The sequence below is a fragment of the Sylvia atricapilla genome, chromosome 12, assembly GCF_009819655.1.
Source record: "Sylvia atricapilla isolate bSylAtr1 chromosome 12, bSylAtr1.pri, whole genome shotgun sequence".
Classification (NCBI taxonomy): Eukaryota; Metazoa; Chordata; class Aves; order Passeriformes; family Sylviidae; genus Sylvia; species Sylvia atricapilla.
This window is the reverse complement of record NC_089151.1, coordinates 11,156,120-11,180,589: the sequence shown is the minus strand read 5'-3', so window position 1 is coordinate 11,180,589 and position 24,470 is coordinate 11,156,120. Positions and strand designations below refer to the sequence as shown.

The window sequence follows — 24,470 nt, the reverse complement described above, 5'->3', positions numbered from 1 at the left end:
GTTTCACAAAATACTGCACCAGAACTGACAGTGTGGTGGTCAAACAGACTACTCTAGCACTTCTCTAGCAGAAAGGAAGAGAGAGCAGGGATTAGAGGATTAGAGGGGAAGGAGCAGGTAATTTTTTTCAGTTATTCCTCCCTAGTTTTTGTTGAACCATTTTTTTGCATAATGCCATGGGTGGCACAATTGTGAGTGTGGGCTCTAAAGTATGTTTTAAAGAAAATACACTGGAAATAATTGTGAGGAACATATTTAAGCAGGGCATTTAGTGCTACAAAAGATGCAAGTGTATTCATGCACTTTGACAGGATTCCACTGAGGCTGGCAGTGCTTTTTTGCTTGGAGCTGTGCTGTATTTCTACTAAGATAAATTAGAAGCTCTACACAGGTAATTTGCACTGAAATTAGAATTCGTGTAAAATGTTTAAATTGCTGTCTGCTGAGGAATATAGTATTTTGTAGTGCTACTAAAACTTTGTAGAATGCATTTTTATCTGTATTGTGTTTACAGTTGGTAAAATGGAGCATAGCGTTGGCAAAAGATTTGCGCCCTTGACTTTTACCAAAACAGTTCCTAGGGCAATTTAAAGAAGTCTGATGCATGCAGGGGTTTACAAAACATTAATCAGGCTCAGTCCATAAAACTACACGCATATGTGGTTTGCACAGCAAGGGCCACAGGCACAGCTGGTGTAAATTTGCACGGGTCCTTTAACATCAAAGCCATGTGCTGTTTACATCAGGTGAGAGAGTAGCCCCTGGTGTTTGCAGTCACCTGAATAATTTTGCAATGTGACATACAGGGATGTTTCCTGTTACACATATGGGATATACTGTAACAGCAGTCCTTGTTTAACTTGTACATATTGTGCACTTAGCAGACACACTGGATCTGTATTTAATTTGAAAAGAGACTACTCATCCACCTATTTTACTATTCTTTTCTCTTTTTTTCTTAATTTTTTATCCCAAGGTCAAATCTTCACTTGCTATTAGAGTGCTACTTAAATTTCATTTATTGCTGCACAAGTTGACACAATTTCTAGAGGCTTATCTCTGTGGTAAATGCCTATTTCTTTTTCAAATATCACTGAGCTGAAAATATAAAGATCTGTGAAGCTAATGCAACTTTTCTTGCATATAAAAGCTTCCCACTTTCCTGTGTGATAAATCTTTGTCTTTTCAGGCACTAATACAGGTTTTAGGTTCAAACTTTACTGGGCAGGTGGGAGAACAAGAGACTGTTTTGTTTCTTTAATCAAACTACTTACTGATGAAAATGAGCCTTTCATTTCATTCTCTTAGTTAGCAATTTTTAATGAAAAATCAAAATAGCACTAAAATCCAAATCTTCATAGGATTAATGGAGAACTGCCACCCAGTTTCCCAATTCTGCCTGTGCATTTCTGATATACAGCTTTCTGTGCTATTCCTAAAGCTCCTTGCAACTTCTTTTTCCCTCTTCCTCTGAACCAGAGACCATGAGCTTGAAATGAGGTAGTATCTAGAGCTGATGATATTGTTGTATTTTATTTTTAAATATTGTCATAACTGAACTTCTTCAGTTTTAACTCTTATAACTAGATAGAGCCATTCTTGGTTCCTTATCTTCCTGAAATGCTACGGGTTCATTCTTTTTATCCCCTTGCTGCTACCTCCAAAGCAATCATCAGAGAACATTAACCAGAACAGAACCATCACAGGACCAAGCTAAAATATACTAGTTTAGCAGATTCACAGTCTGTGCTGAAATTAACTGCTCTGCCAAATGAGGCCTGGATGAATTATCTGTGTCTGCTCGAGGGAAGAAGCCTAAGAGTGGGTCTGAAAGAATGAGGAATGATTCTGTGCCTTCACTTTTGTACTCCCGGGCAGGAAAATTGACTTGCTGTGCTGATAAAGTGTGTTTGAACTGAGGATCTGAAGCATAGGTGGAGACTTCATTTTTTCCAGTTTTGTGGTGGGCAGAGAAATCTCTAAAAGAGTATCTGGGGGGTGTCCTTACTTGATGTTAGATTTCCCAGAGTTCATTTGTCAGGGCCCTGTCTTGGATATCTTGACAGAGGTATTCCTGCTGAAAAAGTGAGATGCTAACCTGAGGAGGATTTTAGCATCTCTAGTGGGCAGCCAGGTGGAAGTTTAATATTTCTTTAAACCTAGCTTTGTTGTCATGGTCTCCCTCACTACAACAGCCTTCAAAGGAATATCTGAGTAATTGCAAGGTGTGTGCTGTGTGTTAGATGTGTGTCGCTTCGCTCCCCGTGTGTGCTTTGTAGTTGTAAGTGAAGATAACCTTAATTAAGGGTGTTCACATGCAGTTTGTCTGTGTAGCTGATGGCCTTGCAGTCTGAACAAATACTTCAGTGGCAGGGGTGGAGCAGGGTGAGCAGATGTAGTTACCTGCCAGCCGTGGAGTACAATAGCCTGACAGCTCACACACAGCCACAGTCAGATTGTTGTGTGCTCAGGAATAATTTATCCCAAAAGAAATGATCTTGCACAATTCTCTGAATGGGAACCTCTTGCTTCTACTACTGCTTTCCTCCTGCTTGGCTTTCCTAAACATATGCAGCTGCTGAGTACATCTCAAACACAGCTACAGGGCACCTGGGGAAAACCACTGGTAATTAAATTATTTTTAAAGGAGCTAAATACTGCTGGACAGATCATGTAAATGCTCATACACATAGAAATAAACTTTCAGAAAAGATCTTCAGCAGCTTGTTCTTCACATTTCAAAGAAAATTTTTCTTGCTCTGACTAATGCAAAATCTGCTAATAGTTCATGTTAGTGTGAGATTAATATACTTTCAAGGCTTCTGTATTTGCCAGCACCAAATATTCAGATGTTCTCAGTGTAGTAAAACACCAGAAGAAGTCTTCTTAGTGTCATGGGATTGTGTTGAAAATATGGCAGGTTTCACAGTAAGTACTTAAGTTTGGAAGGTAGGGGTTTGTTCACATCAGGGTGTTTGTTCAGCTGTGATAATCAGATCCTGATTACCGTGATTAAAACTAGAGACTGAATTGGATGCCCTGTTGCTTGTGAGGTACAGTCACTTTTGCCTAGAGCAAATCTGCTTTTATGGCAGCAGTAGATAAATTGAGCTTGGAGAATGCACAGGGAGGTAGAAAGCCTGGGCTAGCTGAGCTGCAGGGATGTGGAGTTAGACACTGAGGTCATGGATGAAAAAGGGAAAGGTGTAGGCAGCCAAAGGAAGGTTAATATGTTTTAGCACATTACAGTGAGCTGGCAGCATGGTTGGTGGTTGACTAGTATGGCAGAGAGAAAATATAGATCACCTACATGTGTGGCATTTAATAACCAGTACTTTTAAATAATTGACTGAGGAGCATTGCCTCACATAATGCCAAATGCTACTGTTGCCCTTTTACTACCCAATATTAACAATAACCTAAAATTGGCCTTGAATCATTGCTTAAAGGACAACTTGAAAATTTGTTAAGATTAGACATATGAAGCCTGATTCTGAGCTTACTTGCCCAGATGTAAGTCATAAATTAAAATCAATTAGAAGATGAAAATTATTCCTCAGACACTCGGCCTATATATTTTTATATGTAAATATATTTAAGCTGTGTCCTCTTCAGTTATGTAAAATACTTTCTAGTGATAATTCAAGTTAGTTCTCATGTATGGGAGCCTCCAAATTAAAACTCTCTGACAAAATCCTTAACAGGAGCTGTTAACCCTCAGAGTTCTGTCACAGAAGATGAATTTTCTCTAACTTCCATTCCAGTGGGGCTAGAAGTGAGCTTTTGTGTCTCTGCAGTATTTAGTGTTGAAGTTTTTTTCCTGGAGAAACTTCTCCTGTGCATGGAAGGAAACAAACCAAGAGGAGTGAGTTACTGCTACAGAAAAAGTTATTACAGAAGAGAACTCATGTCATCCTTGCCTCATCAAGATAATTTTCTTTCTCAGAATCAACAATTATCTGTTCAGAGGTCATAGTTCAGAGCAGACACTTGTCAAACAGCTTGGTGGCCACCTTGGAGGGTTAAATATTGTTTTTCTCCCCAACCCCAATTTATTAACCCAGGTTAGAGCTAAACAGAGGTGCTGTGAGATGAATGCAGAGCAGAGTTTGATAGCTGTGTGAATGCAATCCACATCATTAAACAGCCTCTTGTTGCAATTAGGTACACACTGACCTCTGATGAGACCAGTTAATTCTGCAGAAAAGGAATTATCTTGTTGCTATGCTTTGCCTTAAACCTAAAAAATTACTCTTTTGTGTCAAACAATACATATTTTGTATGAGATCAAGATACATTTAAATTCTGTCCAATATGCCAGAGCAATTAGAGTGAAGTTACATAGATTATTGCAACAAATCAATATGACTAGGTAAAAATCAGATTGACTGAAATAGATCTATGATAAGTCATATTTTAACATTGATTTTAATAAAAATATTTTTTTCATTGATTAGTGGCCTCATGATTAATTTCATGGAACCTGCTTGCCAGACGTCACATGGTAGAGGCCAAAAAACTCAAAAAGGAGTGGAGGGAGAAAAAAAAAAGTTCTTGAACTTCTAATTGAATAATGATATGCTCAGCTTTTCCAAAACTGCATATACTGACTTTTTTTTTTTACCAAACCATAACTGGAACTGGTTCTTTTATACCTCCTTAATATTATAGAGGAAGCAAAATTTCCTTCTGCTTTTTTATTTTGATTATTATTATTTTATTTTTTTTAGCAAGGGCATAATCAAACTTCTGTGCCAAAAAGTCACTGGCTAGCAGTCAGGATTTTTTAAAAATGTTTTAAGATCTATATCTGCCAACTAATTGTTATATTTTATTAATAAATTTGCTTTAATATTTTTTTTATATACTGAAAATTTAGTTTTTTTTAAATTGTAATCTTTAATGTCTTGACCAAACCTTTAGTTAATGGACCACTTTCAGATTTCTGTAGCTGTTCAGTTTTCTCTTGCAGGAAAGGGAGTGTTAGGTGACAGCTTTGGGCAGTTTTCTTTATTCTTTCACCTTGGTAGGTTGTCTTTGTTTGCATCTTCAGAGTTGAGCAGGGATAAACAAATCTTCTTTGTGGTACAAATAATGATTAAAGCAGCTTTGAACTCAGTGTGAAACATAACTACCACAACAAAGATAAATATGGAATTCTAAAGACCAGAACTATGGATTACCCTTAAAGAAAAGCAGCATCTCTGGTAACTGGGCTGTCTGGTGAAGGATGAGAGGCTGTGATTCCTTGTGTGCCAGCTTCTCATTCCACAGCAACTGGGCTGCATTCTAGCAGTGTTATTACTGCTAGAAAAAAAGAAAAGTTGTTTTTTTTTTCACTCTTCTATGGCTGAAACTATTTCAAACCCGCAGTGTTAATCAAAATAAACCAGAGTTGGTGCATATTTGACTGGAATTCTTTAATGTTTGCTGTACATGTACACTGTGTGAAAAATGGGAAAAAAAGACAGTTGAATTTTCACCTCTTTGGGTTTGAAGAGAGTAGCTCAAGTCACAGATGGATGTGGAATAGAAATAAACAGCTGGGTGTAAGAGTGTTTTTCGGAATGACCTACTTTGGTAACAGTCTCCTTTTCTGTGGGACTGTTCAGGTATAGCTGGATTCTTGCATTGCCCCATTCCTGCCCCAGATAAGGACCATGGATGTTTATGGTGCCATATGTTTTCATCTTGCAGGTTGAATTTGAGTGGCTTAGGCAGTTTTGGTTCCAAGGCAAGAGGTATTTGAAGTGCACTGATTGGTGGCTTAAGCCTATGGCTAAACTGGAAGAATTTTGGAGAAAAATGGAGATTATGGTAAGTACTAGTTTTAAAGTCTAAAGCCTCTAGGGTCTAATTCTGAGAACACTCACGATTATGTTTTTAATTGTACTGTAGTAATGGGTTTTAGACTTTATTCAGAACATATGAGAAGCAGAATCAATCTCAGCCTGTCACTGTCTCCTCTACTTTTATCCCCCAGTAGCCAGAAAAAATTTGAGCAAAATCAGATCCAAAACCCCAGGATTTTAGTTAGTTCTTGACTTTTCTTGTTTTTAAAGTTTGAAAGCCTCGTAAAAGCCTCGTTTGAGCCTTTTAGAGCCTCACAAGATGACAGCCATATATTACACCACACAAATGCTGTGTGTTGTCAACTTTTTTGTACAACACCCAGACAGACAACTTCGCTCATGTCAACAGTGGTGCATGTGTCTGAGGAAAGTGGAGAACAAAGTTGGTGACCTGGAAGTACAACTGTCTGTGGCCCACCTGCACACTTAGACCAGAGCCAGAACCTGCAAGAGGGGATTATTTCAAGAATAAACCTAATCATGATTTCTGTGTGCTTCAAAGTACATCATGCTTTGAAAAAGGGGTTCAGTGCCAAACACTGTTATCCTGTTGCTGTCCATGTGGAGCCTCAGGTGACAGCCCGTGCTGTGGATCTTTGGGAGCAGTTGCCAGCGTGTCTGTTCCTGGATTTGCACTCACAAGGGGCTGTGCTGGCAAATCCATTGTTCTCCTCTCCATCCGTCTGCAGCAGAAGCTGCTTCTTGGTCATTTCTGCTGGCCACAGCACAAATGAACCTCCCTTTGCCCGTGCTGGCTTGGAAGAGTGTGTGCTGCAGCTGAGGGTGCTGAGTACGATTTGTGTCAGGGGAGTGCTGGGGGCTCTGGAGAGGTGATACAAGAACAGGCTCTGGAGTCTCACCGGGAATGTTGAGACTCAGCTGCTCAAACACACTGTGGGCTTCCCCAGCAGTGGCTGATTTCAGGCTTGGAAAACACAGCTGGAAAAGTGGACACTTCAGCTGTGGAATGAGTTGCCACAAGAAATCAGTGAACACTGAATTTTTCTACAAAAGAATAGAAAATGTGCTTATGTGTTTGGGGTTTTTTCCCCTTCATTTTTGTGTTATGTGCTCACATTCTCGAATGACCCTTATAATTAAAAAAACAAAAACTTTTGGTTTGTTTTTCTTTCAAACGACAACTTACTCTCTTGTAACGCAGGCTTAGATGAGGTAGAGACAAGAATGTTTGATATTTTATATCCATTGTGCGTTGAAAACATGGAAAACCAGCAAACTCCGGAGCTCTCAAGGGTTCGCTTTTCTGCGATTGGTGTGACATTGCCATGTGTCTCTAATTAGAAACATGGTGGCGTCAGTGTATCTCCTTTCAACAGGCCTCGGGATGATATTTATCAGCAAACCCAAGCTCGGGCCAAGACAGAAGCTGCTTCTAATTTCTATTTTAAGAATCGCTTTAATGTTTTATGACTTATAACATATTAATCCCAATTAATGGCAGCTATGGAGGGGGACGTTGATTGGGGCTGTCTGTTTGGGGGCGGGTTTGGGGGCAGACGGGCTCTGCGCTGCGGCGCTGTCGGCGGCCGGCGGGGGGCAGTGTTGAGCCGCGCTGCCCTCGCCGAGTTATCCCGGCGTCTCCGAGATTCCGCAGCGCAGGAAAGCAGCAAATTCAACAGCGATTTAACATTAAAAAAAAAAAAAAAAAAAAAAAAAAAAAAAAAAAAAAAAAAAAGGGAAAAAAGCGCAGTGTTTTGGTGCGTGCTTAGCTTCCACAGCTAAGCTAAATCAAAAGGGTATTTTTGAAGGTACCAGTAGCCGGCAGTCGATGGGTTTGTTGTTTTGGGATTTTTTTTAGCTGGATGGTTCTTAAATTAAAAAAAAAAAAAAAAAAAAAAAAAGAAAAGAGAGAGAGATCGAGTAATGTAAAATGCTAAAAGTAAAAATGTTGGTCTTTTTTAGTAAGAATTTTTCTGCTTAAAAGGAATTATTTCTTAAAAGAAAATGTTGAAGCAATGTGTTTTTCTTTGTGTGCGAGCTGAACAACTGTTGACTTGGGTTTTTATATATATGTCTGGAATGATGCAAAAGTCAGTCTTGGGGACCTTCAGTGTGGTTTTTTTTAGGTTTTCCTCTTGTTTGATAAAGCAGCTATAAAGGAGAAAAGAAAATTTCAGCAATTATCTCAGATTCTGCTAATTGTAATTACATTTCTGTCGCAGCAGAGTATGATATTGCAGGAAGTTTAGCTCAGTGTCTTCAAACCTGTGGGCTTTATTTAATGTCTTTGTACATTATAGCAAGCACACAATTTTATCATAATGTTTATTCCTGGCATTTCTTTCCCTGAGGATAGTTTTACTTAGAGCTCACTCTTGTGATGTAAATGTTAAACCTTTCATTTGAATGACATTCTGATAAAACATCACATTTCCCACAATATTACCTCATGAATTTATGAGCCATTAAATCCAAAGCAGTTTAACCAATCTTCCTTTTTTTTTTTCTCCCCCTCCCTTGAAAATATGAAGGCTATTCATATGTTGGAGGGTTTTTTTTTTTAAAAGTCATCCAAGATTAACACGTTATCGCCTGCAACATCAGGATAAATGCTTGCAGAATTCAAAGGCAGAGTTACCATTTGAAAAAAGACTGTACAGGCTTTGCTTTCTGGGTAAAGAGAAGTCTGAAAAGCTGAAATCTCATGTGATGTGAGCAAGTCTTGCTGTAGCTGTTCTGAGATTCAGTGGAGAGACAATTTGTCTCTCAGGGTCTGATATCATGCAAACCTTGCAATCTGACATTTATTTTAGCTAAGAAAATCCGTAACCACCGCACGAAATCTGTAAGAACTGCAGAAGTCCGACAGTCTTTTTTTGGTTACTTTGTTTTAGGTTGATTCACATGAGAAAACTAAAATGAAAATCAATGAAATTATTTTTGTTTGTGGAATGAAAAGTAAACATATATGGCTACACTTGCGTGTTGAATTTTTGAAGGTTTTTTAAACATATCTAGTGGTCCTTAAAAAAAAAAAGGGGGGAGACCATACAGTGCTATATGGTGTGAATTGTATTTCCTGCTTTGACAGTCCATTTAGCAATGTAGCAATGTATTTATATGGCAGTTGGCCTTAATAACCTTTATTGACTTTAGTGGGAAAGAGCCAAGACTGGCATTATTAAAATGTATCAATTTCATTGCAGTATAAAATCACAACATATATAATTATGTTAGGTAGGCTAGGCTCCATTTAATCCCACCTATTTAAGCAGGAATTTGGCAAGACGAAGGAAAGTGTGGAACTGAAATGCAGAGAAAAGTATGAGTGACTTGGAGTTACATTTAACAGCACAACTGTTTGCCTGCAGAGAAGGGGCTACTTAAAGGAATGAAACATAGATCTTGAGGAAGTAATTTCTTAATGGGACAACTGAAACACAAGTAGTAGTTACACCATTTGTTTCATTTTTTAGCGTCTTAAAGCAGAGCTGATGATAATGAAATGCAGCACACCTTTTAATTTGGAGTAATGCAAAAGCAGAAGCATGCACACTTGGTGTAAGTAGAGTGGTCAAAGTGGCATTTCATGCAGGCTGGTATCTTCCTGCACAACTTTCATCTTGATTTGTAAAACTTCTTTAAAACTATCTTTAGTCTTGTTTTTACTGTTATTTTCAATAGCAAGCTTTTTGTCAGTTTACATAACTGAATTGAAATCAGAGAGCAAGGCTATTTTATTGTAAAATTATTTTTCTTTCCTTTTTGAGGTCTGTTCCATTATTTGCTCCTATTGCTATAGATGAGGTATGTCATAGTTTCAGCTATAAGCCACTATTGTCAGGGGCTTACAGCCTGACAGTTAGAATTGAGTCTACGCTGAAACCTGAGCTACAAAATCTCAGCCCAGAGCCATTATTTTTTTTTCCCAAAATTAAAGCAAGGGTTTAAATATGTATTTAAATCAAGAGCATTTCAGTTCCCAGATAACCATGAAAAGCTCTAAGAAAAAAATATGCTTTTACAAGGAATTCTCCTAGCTTTTGTAGACTTTGGCACTTTAAACAACTAACCAATTATTTTAAAAAAGGTAGATAATGGGATCACAAACAGGCTGGTTGGTTGTGTAGCTTCTTTCAGAAATTGCATAGCAACTTAACTGACACTTGAATTGGTTTGACCTTGTCAGCCAAAATTCCAGGAACTCTGAGGTATTATTTTAATTTCTCTTCTGGTTTTCCCGTTGTGCTCAGATATTGCAGTGTCACACTTTATTGGAGGGCCATGTGGCGATGGGAGATCGGATTTGCCTAATGAGCTGTGAAATGTAGGTACAACATGGCAGCTCAAAGACCCAAATTTTACCCATTTTTATTGTCTTTTGGGGCTCTCCTTATCTGTTTAGCCCAGAGCCTTTAAATAAATGTATTTTTGGCAGATTATATTTTATGTGCACTGGAAGTCAGATGTTTCTGGAAATGTATCTTGTATCTTAAACAACAGCAACAAAACCTGATCCTGGAGACGAACTTTTTTTTTTTTTTTTTTTTTTTTTTTTTTTTTTTTTTTTTTTTTTTTTTAAATTTTTTTTTCTTTTTTTTTTTTCTTTCCTTTTTCTAGCAGTAATTTCTTTGACCCCAATATTTTTAGCTGTCAGAAATGGGAGAAAGGATTTAGCATTGTCTGTAGTAGAATCACAATGAAACGAAAAAGAAAAAAAAAGTAAAGTTGCATTGCACATCTTTGAGGAAAAAATTATTTACAATTCTGAGGGAATTCAGACTTAAGCCTCCAAAACAACATGTGTGCTGAAAGCACAAAAGACTGTGTTTATGATTCTCTTTGAAGTGTTTCTGCAACAGGATAAGGAAAATTTTAGAAACTGTCTGATAGTGTTCAGGGTAAATACTTAAACCCCTTTAGAGAATTTCACACACAGATACTGTGCAGCAGAAAAAAGGATACTTATGTTTCCTAAAGCTGCTACAGCCTACAGCTTTGTACTTAAAGACAGAGGTGTTGAATAGAATTCTTCTGAGGATACATCCAGTGACAATATCTACAGGAACATCAGAGCAAACCAGTGGATAGCACTTTCTATTTTTAACCCTTACGTGAGCTGGTTGAGATCTGAGCTGCGTTGATATGAAGCACTGTAACATTTCTGTTATAAACTGGAATTGTTCAAAGGGCAGCCTGCCCACCCCGGCAGCATTCTGGGAAAATCACACTGACAGCAGTAAGGTGGTCACGTACACTGGAATAATCCAGGAGCAGTTGAGGACCATTTCTGTCCTGGGGGACAGTGAGGAGGTGCATTTCTGATGGCCCAGGAGGGAGGACCGTGGCTGGGGTGTGTAGCTGTGCCCGTGGCGTGGTCCTGCCTCTGCCTTCCCCTCCAGGTGGATTTTCACCTGAGTTACCAGTTTGACATTTGTAGGTGTCCGTGTGCACACAGCTGGATCTCGGTGAGCTGCAGGTTTGGATAAGTAGAATTCTGTTGGCTAGTGCTTTATTCTTACTGTAGCAGGGCTTCTTTCTGTGATCCTCACTATTTTTATACTCTTGGGTGTATACAATTCTGTGTTCTAAATACCTGCACTTGCATGTAAAATGCAGTGAGTTCTGTGCTAGTGTTTCAGGCATAAATGCACAAACCACAGTCAGCAGAAATCAAATTTGTTCTCTCAAAATGATGGGTATATACTAGAATAACAGAAGATCTTTGTATCATTAGTGTGTTTATTGAGGCTTATTATTTGCTGTGGAAATAACGATGTTGTAGCACTGAGCTGCTGTTTTATCAGTCTCACTGTTCTTTGCAAAGTCTTTCACACGGGCATGGAGCGACAGGATGAGGGGGGAATGGTTTTAAACTGATGGAGGACAGGTTTTGTTTGGATATTAGGGAGAAATTGTTTACTGTGAGGCTGTCAAGGCCCTGGCACAGGTCGCTCAGAGAAGCTTTGGCTGCCCCATCCCTGGAAGTGTTCAGGGCCAAGTTGGACAGGGCTTGGAGCATCCTGGGATTGTGGAAGGTGTCCCTGCCCATCGCAGGGGAGGTTGGAACTAAACTGTATTTAAGGTACTTTCCAATCCAGATGGTTCTATTATATGCTTTAATGTTCTCAGAAATCTAATTCCTAGTAGAAAAACTTCATAAAGGACCATATTTGAAGACTGGGAATAGTATTTCTTGAAAATAAATTAATCTGTATTTTTAGAATTTATATGCTATCTAGAAATTGATTAATTATTACCAATATTTAAAATTATTTATAGTTCTTATTTGTTCAATCCTAGTAGTGATCAGATACAGAGCTTATGGATTTGTATTTGTGTATATATGTTTATGGACATGCTACACAGAAAGAAAAGGATTTGGTTTGGTGTTAAAACTGTGAATTACAGTGGTTTGGCAGGAATAGTTTGTACTGTGATTGTTATAAACTAGGGTAAGTTGTGATTTTGAATGAAAGTGAAAGCAAATGGCAGTATGACTAAAATGTCACCATCTACATTGCTGTATTTTTTTTCAATACAGCTAGTGTTGCTAATTGTGGTTTTATTGCTATTGTATTTTAGTGGCTCTGTAACCACTATAAAATAGAACACAGCTGCTTTACTTTCCAAATGGCTCTGGTAGGCGAAGGAGGTGACGTCTTCTGAAAAGCTGCTGTTTGCTGCATTGATACCTTTTCTTTCCTATCTGGTCATCAGTCCTTCTAATTCCTAACAGGATCATGGGTAAACAGTATTTTTGTAATGTGTTCTTTAACAGTTACTTCATCTTTGCTCAAAATTACGGCTTTCATTTTATACATAAAGAAATATAACTTGGCTTCAGAAGTTGCTATGGAGAGCATTATGCCCTGATGAATTAGGTGCTAATTCTTTTACTGACCCTCTGTTTAACTTGTGCAAGTAACTTAGGTGTGCTTTTCAAAATCAGTCTGGCAATCAAAACATTGAGGTCTTACTTTGGTTTTAGATTGCAGACGATTTCTGATCTTAAATTGCTCCTCAATTAAGTGAGGCTATGATTTTTTTCCGTATCTGACAATTATTAATTGGCTATGTCCTAGGGAGAGAACATCCTGCATTTGAAGGAAACCAACAAATTTCTGCCTCCCTGTATCATGTCTGGAAAGTGTAGATGGGGCCACATAGCTTTTTATTTTTCGTTCAGATGACCAAATTCTGTCTGTTTAAGAATGAGCTTACTGTGTTTTGGTTGACCCTGATTGTCTCCTGGCAGTTCTGAGGTCTCATTCTCAGGAGCTTTTGCATGAATCTTTTTTGCACTTTCTGTTTGTCACTACAAATGCTTCTGCTTAATGACCCTGAAGCTGTAGTTATAATAATGTTTACTATTCTGCAGTAGAAAGATAATTACTGTCTTTTCTCAAATGTTACAAGTGAACATCAGATTTTGGCAGTTTTCCTTGGACTGCTAGTCAATGTGAACTCCATATAATTTTCACAACAGAGGCACTAATATAAAGTTTAAATATAGCAAATCTTTTAAATTTTTCCAGTTAAATAATGTGGTTGTTTATCACAATCAGACCAGTTTTCGTAGGGCTCATTTTGAATTTCTGTAATAGAGTAGAACGATTAAGAGGATGGTGAGAACAGGCAGGATTGTTGCTGGGGGACAGGAATGGCAGCAGTGGAGCTGTGCTCAAGATGAATCCAGCTCTGTGCTTAGCATGCAGTGATCCACAAAGTGCACTGTTAATAGCTGGGAACAGTGCATCAGTTCATGTTGTCTAGCTGCCTAGGGATCAATATCATTGTGTAATAAACTGAAGTGATTATTTTTATGTGTCTGTGTATATATGTATGCATATACACACTGCTAATAATTACATTTTAGCTCCATCTTCAAGCTGTGTCCTACATGCTAATGGATTAGAGCTTCACCAGCTAGCTAGAAGGTCAATTGTTTTGTGATGTTGTGGTGGGACTCAGCTTGGATAACTGAATTATAAGACTTTTTTTACATGGCAGAGCAAGTTAACTCATTGTTATCCTTTTGGTCTCCTTCTGTCCAATGTCATGCTTCCATTTCATGAAACAGAAGTTTTTGTGCTGAAATCATTTGCAGTAGTAGGAACACGGAATTCACTCCTTTGCTCAAAAGTAACGATTGTTTGTGTTGGTGATGGATGATAGAAATTATATTACAATTACTCTGTACAAACCAGTTTATGCTGATGCTGTGTAGTACCACACAGAGGTTGTACTTTCCAGGCTTCCATGAGGTGACAGAAAATCTGAAAATCAGCAGAGCCTTGCATTTCTTCATGTCTTCTCTTATGGGCAAGAGGAAAGAGCACGATGGTGTTACATGTCCACTGGTAATACCTCTATCCTCAGGAAGCAGGGCTAAGGCAAGATGAAATTAATTCTGTATTGCATTTGTGTGGGTGCTCAAAGCAAAGACTAATGCAAGTTCTAACTAAGTCCAAAATGTTATGATGCTTTTGAAAGCATTGAAAAGAAACAGAATTAAGATTATTAATATTTCTCACTTTCAAAAGTCTTCTCCTGTAGGTGTTATCTTCATTAAGGAACCTTTCAGGGACTGGCATTGTCCGTCAGAGGAAGGACAGCAGAGCAAGGAGAGGTTGCCATGCAGGTACACTTGTACAGTCAAGGCTCTTCAAAACATTTTCCCATTACTGATCTTTTGCTGGTTTTCATGTAGGGTGTAGTTGATACACATATTTATAAAATATTTATACATTCATGGGTCAATTCCATTGGTGGTTGTTATGCTAAAGGAATTGTGAATTTGCAATAATTAGTAATCTACTGGGGAGAAGAAAAGGCAACAGATGAACCAGTTTTGAAAACTCCTAAAATTTGTGGAGATGTTGAACAAAACAAAAAAGTCTCACTAGTTTCTTTAAGAAATCCTAATGTTAAAAAACTTGGTAGCAGGGCTGTTTTCTCAAGTTTTGTCTTTGCTTTTCATCTTCTACATTTTCTTCTTAAATGTAAAATGCTGTAATTGAATCACAGCATTAACTGGCTTTTCCCAACAAAACAGCAGATTTAGGCTCTTTGCTGCTAGTTTCAAAAGTAATATGTATGGAGAGAGAGTGCGAAGACAAAAATTGAGCACATAGATGTATAATCCCAAGGGAATAAACTGACTTCTACTAGACAAGCTGAAAGCTGATTAAAATATTTTTCATCCTTTGGGTATGCAACAGCTTTTGATGATGGAGAGTGTATTAATATTCAGCTTAGCTGCTTGTCGACACTGCAGACAGGTCCCAGGAAAGACTCTGATACTGACCAGGTTTTCTCACTCTGCCAGAAATCTTTATGAGACACAGAGCAGCAGCCTTGTAGCAGGAAAAGCCAAGATAAGAATACTGCTATGTCTTTATTTTAGAAATCGCTTTTATAGATTTTGAAAGGATTGAAAATTTTAAAGAATGCTTTTAATGATATCAACACATTTAAATATAACGAAGGAGAAAGATTATTCTTAATTATTTTAAAATGAAGCTGCTGTAATTGATTCAATTTTCAATTCATCTGAGTTGTTTGTTAACTTACAAAGATCCCAGTAATAATATCAGTGATCAGGATTTTTGGAGAGTGTGTTCCTCCTTAAGTTATTTTATAACAGTCACATCTGAGGTGGTGGGGTACTGTTCTCTTAACTTTGTCTATTCCCTTGTAATATAATACCTACCTTCCAGACAAGAATGAGATGTAAACAGCTGCTTTATCAGCTGAGACTTCTTCTGTTCTTTAGTTGGCATGCTGACACAGGGTGTTTGCTTTTTCCCCTTCCACAGTGACTAAATATGTACAGTATCTCTGGAAAACATGTCATACGCTCTGCGAGGTGCCTTTAGGATGGCTCCAGGGCTAAATACTTCCTGTAGTAGGTGAAAGAGCATGGCTTAATCAGCTTAGTTAACTTAATTAAGCTGTGCTTTTTCTCATGGTACAGTTTTAAAGTGTATTTTATTTAGAAACTGTATTTCCTAGTTGTGGAATGGCACAAGGTTGGATAAGTTCTGTGGGATTTTTTTAGTGAGCTTGAAAAGATGAGATTTGCTAGTTATTTTTCAATGGGAGAAAGTGAACTAAATGAGCGTGTCCTTTATATTGAAGATTTAAAGGGGAAATTCTAATGCAGTTTAGATAGTAAAGGCTTCTCAAACTGAAGAAGTCTACTCTTCTTTGTATCCCCACCTAAGATTTTTATACATGTCAAGGGCTGTCCATTTTTATCCCAACATTGGCTTCCCTGCTTGTAAATGTGTCACCAGATTCCATGACTCTACATTCTTTTATTGTTCTTTGGAAGAACTAAACTAAGGCAGTGTGGTTGTGAGAATTTCTCCACTGATCTTTGAGTCTCAGCGGAAAATGCTATTACAAATTAAAGTAATTTCAACTCAGTTGTTCTTTCTTGAGATGAGTCGCTCTTTATATTCCTCATGAGAAGGAGGGTTGGGAGCCTTCTGTTGGCAGAGTGACAGGACTGAAGGCAAGGTGAGTGAGGACTCCTGGGACAGCAGCTTTGGGGTCAGTGCAGAAATGCTTGAGAGCTTCAGATTGGGTGTGTGGGTGGAATGGACCTTTGGGTACAGCAGGAATAGAAAACAAGCTTGGCAGGAAAAGCTTTGGAGGTTGAGAAAAAGTAGGAAAGGATGGCGAAGGCTCTCAGGCAAAGAGGAATGCTGTGGTGTGAGAGAAAATGGGATGGAGAGGCTTTGCAAGTGGGAAGTGGTTATGGGGAAGATGGCAGAAGATAAGGGTGTAGCTGCATGTCTCCTTCAAAGCCAAATACTGTGGGTAGTGATTTCTTTGATTTTTTTTCCTATCCCTTAAAAATCTTAGTGTTTGGTAGAATTCTCTAATTGACACCTCTGTGCTGTAATAATACTACATTTAATATGCTGCTGGCTTATAGTACAGAATCAAATAAGAGAGAAATAATCTTTGGTTTAAGAAAAAAAAAATATGTTGAATGCAGAAAACTATTTAGAGTATGTTGGAAAGTATTTGCTTTTGATTCCACAAACATAAAATTATTCCAAAAAAACAAGATTATGTATGCATATTTTTTAAAAAAATTAAAAAATCCACATAAAGGTTAAGGCTTGTGAATTTTTTTGTGTGTTTATATGTCACATTGATGCATATATATATATTTGTATATAGAGCTATGTGCACACATGGAGAGAAAAGGATTTGCCTATTTAAGTACTGAGCAGCTCTCCATAATGCTTGAAGTTGCAGAATCTCTCTGAACTGATACAATGTGTTAAGTTTCTCATATTAGTACTTCCCATCCCACTGCTTGGGCATAGTTCTATTATGGACTTCAGTGTTTCTTGATTATATGGGGTGTTATAATTTCCTGATGACTGGTTATGTTATTTATAATACAGAGGGTGTTAATCCTTTGGTGATTAACACTCTATTTGAATTACCAGAGGTCAAAGGTACATTCTTTTATTTGGAGTTTGGGTTTTTTCAGTGTTTTTTTCCTTTGATATTTTTTTTCCCCTAAAGGTTGTTTCATTCTCTGTTTTATCTGAAAATCATTTTGAAACAATTTGGGGTAAGTAGAGGAGAGAAGAGGAGCATGGCTCTTCCTCAGGGGCCCAAGCCTTTTGGAACTATAGGCATTAGAACATAAGTTCTCTTTGCACTGAACAGCTCCTCCAGAAATCCTCCATTTAAAAATAATGAAAATCTCATAACCAAAAGAATCATAGTAAAAAGCACATGGAAGAAGATATTCCCTACTTAAGCCTGTGAAAAAGTAGATACCTACCTGTGTCTCATTCTAAGCATTTTTGGAAATATTTATTAAAGATTATAAAAGTGTGTGCATATATATATTGGTGTATGTATACATATAAACACACACTTTATAAGGTATAAACATATATGGCTGTCATTTCAGGTGATGTGGAGATATTACAGAGATTCTTGTCCAGCTGCCAGCTGTATCCTGGCCATTGTGGTTTCAGAATTGAGGAGCTATGTAAAAAGCCTTCAGTTGTTTCAAAGGCTGTGGCTGTGCAGAAGTTACCCTTGCCCTGATATTTCAGTCCTTTCTCACAAGGGTTTTTTGTGTTTTTCTCAGCTGTGTTCTTTAAAGTGCTGGAGCTGACTGAGAGGGAAGCACCAAAGGATTTTTCCTGTTTCGTTTTTCACACATTTCTGGGGTTGTGTAACCATGCCCACAGCTCCAGGAGAATTCAGTTATGTATCCAGGTTTGCTGAGTTGCTGTGTCCACCTGCAAAGCCTTTAGAGTGGCCTACAGCAATTGCCAGGGTACACCAAAGTGCTGTGACACTGGCTTTGCTCCCTTCTCTAAAGGTGACATAACGCATTCCTTGACTGCAAATCTGAGGTACATGTTCCACCTGGAGGTTTCTTCTGGCTGTGGTCATTCCAGCTACTGCAAATCTGGAAAAGTGTGGGCATGATGGAAGACCTGCAGGAGTTCCCTCACTGGTGTTTTCCCACTGCAAAACCCCTCTGGTAGTACCTGAAACAGCGACAAGCCAGTCAGAGGAGGATTATGTTGATGCAGCATAGCCCTCTGCAGTGTTTGGGACTTGCATATAAACAAAGGAGATGGTCAAAGAGCAAAGGAAACACTAAATAAAGCTAGGAAGCCAAAAACAGAAGGAGAGGGGCTTGCCTGGTTGGAGCAGTGCTTTGTTCTCAGCTCAAATGATGCCGACCTTGGAAGCTGGAACGGGATGATAAGCCTCCCTCTGCATTTCTCAACAGAGGCCTGACTGCTCCCGACTTGCTGCTTTAGGAAAATTCAGCATCCAACTAGACTGAACCAATGTTAACAGTGTCTGTTTTGCAGAGCTGAGACCTGAGTTCACTGAGGTATAAAAGCCCTGTTTTTACTCAGTTACCAGAGTGGGCTTAATGCCTGAACTGCTGGATGAAGTCCTTCAGTCTGCCAGAAAATTGGAACATATTGTAGTAATTCTTAAACATTTTAATCTACCTACCAAACCTGTGGGTGTTTTAATGTTGCTCTACAGCAGATAGGATGGAATAAATTAAATAAATGGAAGCAGAGAGGCCAGTTGCTCCTGTCCAGCCCCATTTGATGAGGCCTCATTTGACTCATTTGATGATTGTGTTTCACTGTCTGTGTGTGCTGGGTTTCTCTCGGCTTTGCTGTCTGGTGTTTTGCTCTGAGCTCAGTGAGGTGCTAAGATTAGTGCTGGTTTGCTTTTGTCATTATCTTTCATGTTTGCTGTGACGGATAGGTGAAAAAGTAGTATTTGTTCTGCTCCAGCATGCAAGGAATCCAGCTCAGACACTGAGGGCAATTAGTCCCTGTGTTGTGGGATAAAAAGCAGACATGCTAGAATTTTAGGGGTACATTTTTCCTGTACATGCTCCAGGGGGAATGCTGCACGCTGCACTGTGGCTTCCTACATGATTTCTCTGTTTAAGATTGCTGAAGTGCTGAGCCGTTCAACTGCTGGCCTGTGGTTAGTGCAAGTACTAAATACTACACTGGCTTCATTCCTTGTGCCTTTAATGTTTCCCTTCCATTTTAATAGTTTCATTTACGCTTAGAAACTTTTTTTTCCCCCTACTTCTATGAGTAGTCTGGCACCACAAAATGTATTGAAAGCATTTGGAGTCGTTTGGTAGGAGGCAGGATTAAAGGTCAAAATGGTTTTGTGAGCAAAGCAAGAAAGTGGGAGGAAATAAGTTGCAGAAAAGAGAGAGCAACAATAACCAAGTGAGAGAAATAGGAATAAATATAATGGAAGTATAAAGAGTCTTGGAAGTGCACAGGATGCTAGGGTTAAAAGAACTGAAGGTATTAATATGACAGTCTGAATTTTCTTCTCTTAAACTTGGCTGCAGCATTTAGTAGGATCTTGCTCTGGGGATATTAAATAATGTAAACTGCTAATATAAATGATACAATTACTTAGAAATGTGAGTTCTGCGTGAATGTATAATTTCACTTTATATGCCAAAATAGGTTTTTGTTTGCTGACATGGTTCTGAATCAGCTTTCTTGAAGGCGTGGTTGTGTTATAACCCCACAGCAGCAGAACACTGAGCTTGAAAGTCTGCAGATAGAACATGTGCAATAGTGTATATGTGTGAAATTTTAAGTGATGAACTGCCTGATTAAAACCAGAATATGTTTTTACTGAAAATTGTTATTGGTTTAGTGTAAATCCATTTTTAATACTAAAAAAAGAAAAAAAAAAAAAAAAAGAAAAGGCATGGGGGAGGGAAATAAATTAGTGGGTAGCAAGCAAGACTGAAAGAACACGCAACTAAAGGTTGAGAATAATAGCCATTTTACTAAATCAGATTTGCTTCATGAAAGATGGAGAAAGTTGTTTGCTGATTTAGCTGGTATAGCTAGAACAATGTACTTAGCTGTTTTCATATTGAAGATTATGTTCTGTACAAATATATAGTACATTAGAAATTTGCTAGTCCTGTTTCAAAGTCTGCTGAAATGTTTTATTTTCTTGGGTTGAACCATAAATATTTGTAGAAGTGTTGTAATCTTTTTTTAAAAGCAATGATTTGAAAATTTGCATAATGGGCTTAAGTGAATAACATGACTTAGCAGTGAGGCTATGAATCTTTTGCCTGTGATGGTTGTTTTTGGTGACTTGTGCTATTATCAGAATTTATATAATTAAATTCATTACTAGACAGTCAAATTAAAGACATTAATATATATTATATTACATTACTAGACATTAAAATATGCTTAGAGATTTACATCAGAAATATTAATTATTTATATCCCGTTTTCATTTTACACCTACTTTTGTACTAACCCTGTCAATAATCGTACATAAACCATGTCAACTTTTGCTGTTTCACTGCATTTTTGCTATTTAATTGCATTTTTCAAATAAATTTTAATCAAAAAATATTTTACTGCTTATTTGCACCGCACATCTCCTAAATCTAAGACACCACTAGGGTCAGAAGATAGCAGGTAGACTATCCAGTGTTTGAGCTGGTTCTCCGGTTCCTGGTTTCCTGAGGATAAATGTGATTGCTCCAATATAAATGTTTTAGATCACAGTGACAGCTGTGGAAATTAAACATAGCCAGCAAAATCTATTTTCTGTCTAGCTAAGTAAGGGAGAAGACAGATGAAAAAATTCCCTGGGCGAATGAATTCTTATGAACAGTGATGAATCTTTTCCCTTTGCTATATTAATTTTATTGTATTGTTAGGGAAAAAAATGTAACTTGGATTTCTGTGCATGTTTTTCATATTCAAGTTTATCATATTAAGGTGAAAAAATTAGAATATGTCTCCTCCATGTTGTAGGACACATTGCAAACACTTTTCTAACCACAGGGAAAAGTTAGCCTTTAGCATAGTTTCCAGAAAGTTGCAGTGATTTGTGAATAGAATAGACTTTAAAATTATATGAAAATCTGGGGCTTGGGCAGAGGTGAAAAGCTTAAAATTTCCCAGGAATTTTCTTTCTCCTAATTTATTACGAACAATGTTTTGTTTTCAGAAGCTTTGCCTTATCTTGCCTTAAAGTATCTTAAAATTTTGAGTCTACAATTTTGTTTAATAATTTAATTTATTAAATACTTAATAAAGAGTAATGTTAGTGAATACTTAATTATTTAATTTTTAAGACTTGATACCTGCTTCAGAGGCTACTGTCATGCAGAAAAATGCAGAATTTTCTCACACAGGTTGCGCAGCAGATTGGGCACCAAGGAAGAATAAGAAGAGAGAGATTTAGATTTCCCTTTGAGCAGTAACCCTTTGAGTCATTTTCATCACTGGTTTGTTTTCTACCTGAGGTGTGGTCCTGGCTTCTAGTTCTGGAGGGTTCCTTTTCCCTTCCAGTGAAACTGCTCAGCCTTGACCAGTGGTTTGAGCCCACTGTATGCACCGAGAGGAGACAGAACTGTTCTACATTTTCAGGTGCTTCTTTCAGCTGGGCTTTGGGGGCTGCTGTTACTGACCTTACTCCTCTTCTCTGGGCCAATTCTTTCTTGTTTCCACAACAACATCTGAAGTAACTTCCTCTAGCAAAGTATGCTTTGTAGAAACTCACCATTAGAAGCTATTTGATAATCTTTTTTGTGAACTGTACCAGTCACTGAGTATTTCTGTTTGGGTTGAAAAGTCAAAAAAAATGAACTATGGAGTGCTCAGTTGTTGCATTGTGATTTTTTTTTTTTTTTCTGAAGAGGAGGAGTTAATATAGGTAGCTCAGAAGAGAGGCTATGGGCCATTATTTGTATTTCTTTAAATTAGTATATCCTGACCCTTAAGATATATAGGCACCTTTTTTTTTTTAAGAGGGAAAAACAAAAGCAGCTCTCTTTAAAAAGTTTATTGCAAATTAAATGGTTAAAATGGAGCTGCAGTTACTTGAAAGAGACAAATATACATTCATTATTTCCTGAGTATGTTGTTTTTACAGGAAAGCAAAGGAAGCAATGGCTGGGTGTCATTAAGGAGTAGCTCGTGGAAAGCGGTGAAATGAGCAATGAGACTTGTAAAGTGTCATGAAAACTGAAACACCAGGGTACAAAGTACTGCTTATCCTCCCAGATATGGATACCATATGGCAACATGAAGGGAAGTAGAGAGTAGGAGACAAGAATCCTATTATTCCTCACACTTTCATTTGCTTGCTATTTGCTTTGGGCAAATGACTTAAGAAGTTGTGTCTGAACCTTCTTCTGGCACAGTATTTATTGACAAGACACCTGTCTTCCCTGTAAGGCTCCTTGAAGTTTCTTTGGTGTAATTTTAGCTTTGGCACTTCCGATTATAAAGTAATTGTTTTTCTAATAGTGTTGAAATAATCTCTTATTGACTGTTCCTGAGTTAAAAATCTATATTAATTTTCTGGTAGGGTATCTCTTTTTTCTCTTACAGCATTTCACTTACTTTCCTGAGAAAACACAATCTACTGTGGTGGGTTCTTGCTGTCCTTGAAATCTCTGCAAGTTGCCACTTCAGGACAACCTTCTGCATCTCTCTTTTATGTATCTTTGGAATCAAATTAACTGATTGGGGGTGCTGGGAAAGATGTGGAAAGGATTTAACTTCTGGAAAGACAGCTATGTGGTCCATGTGCCTTTGAAATGGCACAGAGAGAAGAGTCTTTATCAGCTCTCCAGGGGCTGACACAGCCCTGGGAAGATTCTGGGAAGTCACCTCCTCCTTCACCCATTTTCTGTGTTCCACCTCCTGAGCACACACCTATCTACCACCCAGTGTTTTCTTCATTTTTAACAGTTTCACAGCAGTTTCATATTTCTCTGAAGTTAACAGATCTTCCTTGAAAATTATTAAACTAAGTTTTACCAATATGCAGTACAGTTATCTTCACTGTAATAGTTGTTTAAAATGCTTATTCTGGCAAGTTTTACCTTTGCTCTTCTGACTTTGTATTTGTGAAACTAAACTTGAGAATTTCTGATAATATCCCCCAAAGTTAATGGTTGGTAGATAAAACCAAAACCAAAAGCCAGGAGTGTTGCAAGAGCAGGGAGAGCATGCTTACCCACTCTTTCATTGTTACTTACACTGAGACTTTCACCTATTTTGCCTCATACTATCTGAGTGGATCATTGATGTATTTGGTTTTGCCTTCACCCTAAGGCTGTGGAAATGAGCAGCTATTTGACTGTGTTGCAGCAAGAAAATGTGATTTTAAGAGCAGGTTCTTTTGTCACAGCAAAGGGTGTAATGTCAAGAAAGAACATGAAAAGCTGCCCAGAAAGGTTGCATGGGAGGTCTAGAAAATCGTGCAAAACTCAAGAGAAGATGCAACGAAAGAATCCCTGATGTATAAGGTTTATGCTTTGTGTCTTGCAATTCTGAAAATTAATGCTTCGTGTGTCATATCAGGCTGTTATGGGCATGTAGTGGTGAAATTACAGATAAAAAATTAGTACTCTTTCGATTGAAGCTATATAGCCTTTTCCTAATTTTAGCACCACAAGGAAATGCAGTTTAGTGGTTCTCTATGCTATGGAGTTTAGTGCAAATGTTTGAACTTTCCTGTGGTCTAGGAAAGCTGGCATTTTAAGAAGTATTTCATAGCTGCATAGGTTACCATTACAGCATTATAATGACTTTGCAGTGCTTTGTTCAGTAGAACACTAGCCTATTTATGGGGGAAAAAAGTCCAAAGGACATCCTAACTTCTATTCTCTGCAGAAGTGTTTGATATGACACAGCATTAAGGGATAGAAACAACCCCATGCATTCTCAATTTCAGAAAGAGGGGAAAAAACTGAAATACGAAGCTATTCCCACTAGAAATGTTGTAAATCTTACAAAATATATAAGCTTTCCTCTTGAACATACATCAAAGGCATAAAACTTGGGAGATTAAAATATGTTTTTAATCTTGGTTTGATGAGCAAAACTTTCACTGTAATATTTATTATGAGAGTCTCTACTTGTGTTGCCTCTTCCCTTTGTTCTGTTTATATATGACTTCCTTTCTTCCAAAAAAAGTAGGAAGTATCGTTTTCACAAAGCTGAAAGATATTGCAATGGTTTGTTCATTTAAGCTGAGTTGTAGGCCCACGTGGCAGACACAAACTTTTCTTTTATTGTCCTGGGTCCCAGAGGACAAGCAATG

The 24,470-nt window shown here is 37.9% G+C and overlaps 1 protein-coding gene across 2 annotated transcripts in view; it reads left to right on the top strand.

Annotated features, from left to right (window-relative positions):
• FTO (FTO alpha-ketoglutarate dependent dioxygenase) overlaps window positions 1–24,470 on the top strand; it is a 223,973-nt gene that overhangs the window by 59,352 nt on the left and 140,151 nt on the right. For both annotated transcript variants that reach the window (XM_066327862.1, XM_066327863.1), the window contains one exon: window positions 5,698–5,817. In XM_066327862.1, the coding sequence (XP_066183959.1) occupies window positions 5,698–5,817 (120 nt within the window). The remainder of the gene's footprint in view (window positions 1–5,697; window positions 5,818–24,470) is intronic.